The 3,028-nt window shown below is 41.1% G+C and overlaps 1 protein-coding gene across 1 annotated transcript in view; it reads left to right on the forward strand.

Annotated features, from left to right (window-relative positions):
• Window positions 1–3,028, forward strand: part of MIA3 (MIA SH3 domain ER export factor 3) — a 31,050-nt gene that overhangs the window by 16,793 nt on the left and 11,229 nt on the right. Inside the window, exons 6-7 of the mRNA XM_026844640.1 lie at window positions 675–829; window positions 2,070–2,091. Of these exons, the coding sequence (XP_026700441.1) occupies window positions 675–829; window positions 2,070–2,091 (177 nt within the window). The remainder of the gene's footprint in view (window positions 1–674; window positions 830–2,069; window positions 2,092–3,028) is intronic.

A 3,028-nucleotide genomic window follows, 5' to 3' on the forward strand; every position in this document is an offset into this window, starting at 1 on the left:
GCCGCGGCGCTCCCGGGGAGAGGGGGGCGCCGGCCAAGGCACCAGCTCGCCCCTCGGTTGGGCTTTGCAGGGGAAAGCGTGCGCCCTCGTTTTAACCGGACGGTCCTGTCAGTGGCGGCCGGGGAGAAGGCAGGGATTTCTGTTTGGCTGGGGCAGTTTATTTTCCGAGTGCCGTGTCTGTGTCTGCCCTGTAAAATGTACCAGGTATTCGCACCTTTTTCAGGCAGTTGGTGCTCTCTGGCCTCGAGAGAGACATAGGAGACACATGACATGCATGACCCTGTGACCGGGCTGACAGCGGGGAAAAGATCTGAGCTGCTCTTAGTGGATGGTTATGAACATCCAGATGTAAAGCTGGGGTTTTTTTCCTATATTTTTCCATCATTATAGCTTTATTTGGAAACGGATCAAATGAGTGCTGTGTAACACAAAATGTGTGTTATAATTTTGGTGTAGCTGTTCTTTGCCAGCAGATTGTAACTGTCAGGTGTCTTCTAGATACTCAGACTTTTGAGCTGAAATGCAAGCATCGAGCTGCTTTGTGGTTTTCTTCGTTTTCAGTTTACAGAAAAACTGCAAGAAAGCTCTAGATGGTTCTCTGATTTTTGAGAGGAATAAAAGCATTTGGCAGGCTGCTTATTGTGCCCCGGTATTTAATGAAAACATATTCATAGTTGTTAATGCTGTCGGTTTTCAGTTGGTTGCTACCCTGCCTGAGGAAATGCGTCCTGGGCCCGATTTCCATGGACTTCCATGGGAGCCTGTTATTATCACTGCCTTAGTGGGAATTGCCACGCTTGCTATAATTTTCTGGAGAACCTGCCTTTCAGTGAGTATACTTCATGCTTGCAAGCCTGCTGATACTTCACTTACTGAGCGGTCTTTTGTATGGTTAAACTATTTCAGCATTACTGGTGTCAAAGCAATATGTAGTCTTTCATGTTTTTATTCTTTCCGTTTAGAGCATTAATATGAACTAAATGCTGGGTTTAGTAGCTAAAGTCAGTTGTAATTTTCGTCAAGCTAGGAAGTGTTTATTTTAAGCTATTAATTGAAGACTTTTTGAGTAAGGGGCAGTTTTGAAAGCAAAGTAGGGGAGTATGATGTAAATCAAGAAGGCTGGGGGAAGGGTCAGCATATCTTTGAAATGAGAAGCCTTCCATGTGCTTGGGCCTGTTGCTGACTCTCTCCAAAACAAGCAGTTAATCCTCTTGCCTTCATATTGTCCAGCGGCTTGCAGGCGCTGCACTTAGAAACCTAAAAACTTGATCTTAATTCTCACTGGAGAGCCCCTTCCCCACTCTTCTCCTCACTCAGTATTTGTCCTCCTCTTTCCTACATGGATAACTTTCCGTGCAAGAGAAATACCATCACCAGCTCTCAAGTGTAGCAGTGAATCTCCTTGGGAACTGATAGATGACAATCAAATAGGACAGTTTATTTTACAGGTGTTCAGCTCAGTGATGATAAACTCTGAAAGTCTGTGGAATACTCTATCTTTGCTTGACAAAAATGAATTAAAACTAAATATTAACTATAGCAATATCTTTTTTTTTTTTTTCCCTTGCTTGGTTTTGATAATTGAATGCACTAGGTCAGATTCAAATGCAAAATAACACATAAAAAGCTTCTGAAATTCTTCTTTAACAGTGTTAATCTCAAAATGAGCAACTCATGTAAACATACATTGCTTTAAAATGATCAGAACCTGGGATGCAAGTGGTTTTTATCTAAGTTCACTGTTGATTGCAAAATGGCTCAATTTTCTTTGTTGCAAATTGGATGTGGGCAGTTACTGCTATCGTTTTAGTGAGTGAATAAACAGTCGTTTACTAAGGCTCTAGGACAGGGCATTAACCTAGAAGCTTTTATTAGAAAACAGCTTAAGCTTGTTTGTAGTGTTACTCAACACTCTTGTTGGCAGCAATGGATGTGTTTTCCATGTGCTTCTTTAATCTGCGTGTAAGTGGTGACACTTTTCTGTAGGGAAAATTAGTAACATTTTTCACTTTATCAGTATCTATGATTAATCCTTTTCTCATTTTTATTTTTTCCCCCCTCTTCTGTAGGTAAAGAGTAGAATATATCAAGGTAAGTTTCTCTGTGCTTTTCAGTGTATTTGATGCTTAGGCATGTAGAAGCTTTGAAGACTGTTTCAGAGGACCAAGTATTCATCTTTACTCTCTTTCAAGGAGAATGCTATAAGTCTAAGGTTAGGGTAAGCTAGGCCAGTGGTTGATACTTACTTGAACCTGAGGATTTCAGTTTTGCTTTTGAAAATGCTTTGATTAGGAGAAACAATGCAGCTCACACCTGCAAGTTAAAGGGCAAGGAAAAGCTCCACCTTCTTCAACATAAATGTGATCCGTTTATTTACTGGTACAGTGGTAGTGGGGCAGAGTTTGTTTTGGTTTTCTGACTAGCACTGGATCTGCTTTTGCTTGTTGCTTCTCATAGAAACTGGTTCCTCTTGCCTCTTTGGGTTGAGGGGAGCCTGAACCTGACTGCTGTGTAGTTGCAAAGAGATGTTCTAAGTGTAGACCTAAATATGCAGATATTCCTATGGCTAGCACATTGCATTTTACAAGAGCATTTCTCCAGCTTCAAGTGTATAAAAATAAAGTGTACTGAACGGAAAAGAAACTGAATTCAAAGTAGGGTGATTGCTGAAATTCATAATTGAATACAAAATGAAAATATGAAAGCATTGTCTTCATATGAACTCTCTGCCTTTTTCTTCCTCACAAACCATACTACTTGTCAGTCATTCCTTAGTTTCATTGTAGTTATACTGCAGTTTCCTTCTGTACAATTAATGCAGAATTGATGAGCTGAAAAAAAAATTCCATCTTAGATCTGTAAGGTGATTTCTGTACTGCAAACCAATAATTGTAACTGGAGGGGAAGAAAACCTTGATGTTGGTGGTATGGAAATTACTTAGCAGCCTACCCTAAACAAACGAGGAACATAGGTCTAATACTCTTAATACCTTCCCCCCCCCCCCCCCCCCCCCCCCCCCCCCCCCCC

This window comes from Athene cunicularia, assembly GCF_003259725.1.
Source record: "Athene cunicularia isolate RWA chromosome 3 unlocalized genomic scaffold, athCun1 chr3_part1, whole genome shotgun sequence".
NCBI classification, from domain to species: Eukaryota; Metazoa; Chordata; class Aves; order Strigiformes; family Strigidae; genus Athene; species Athene cunicularia.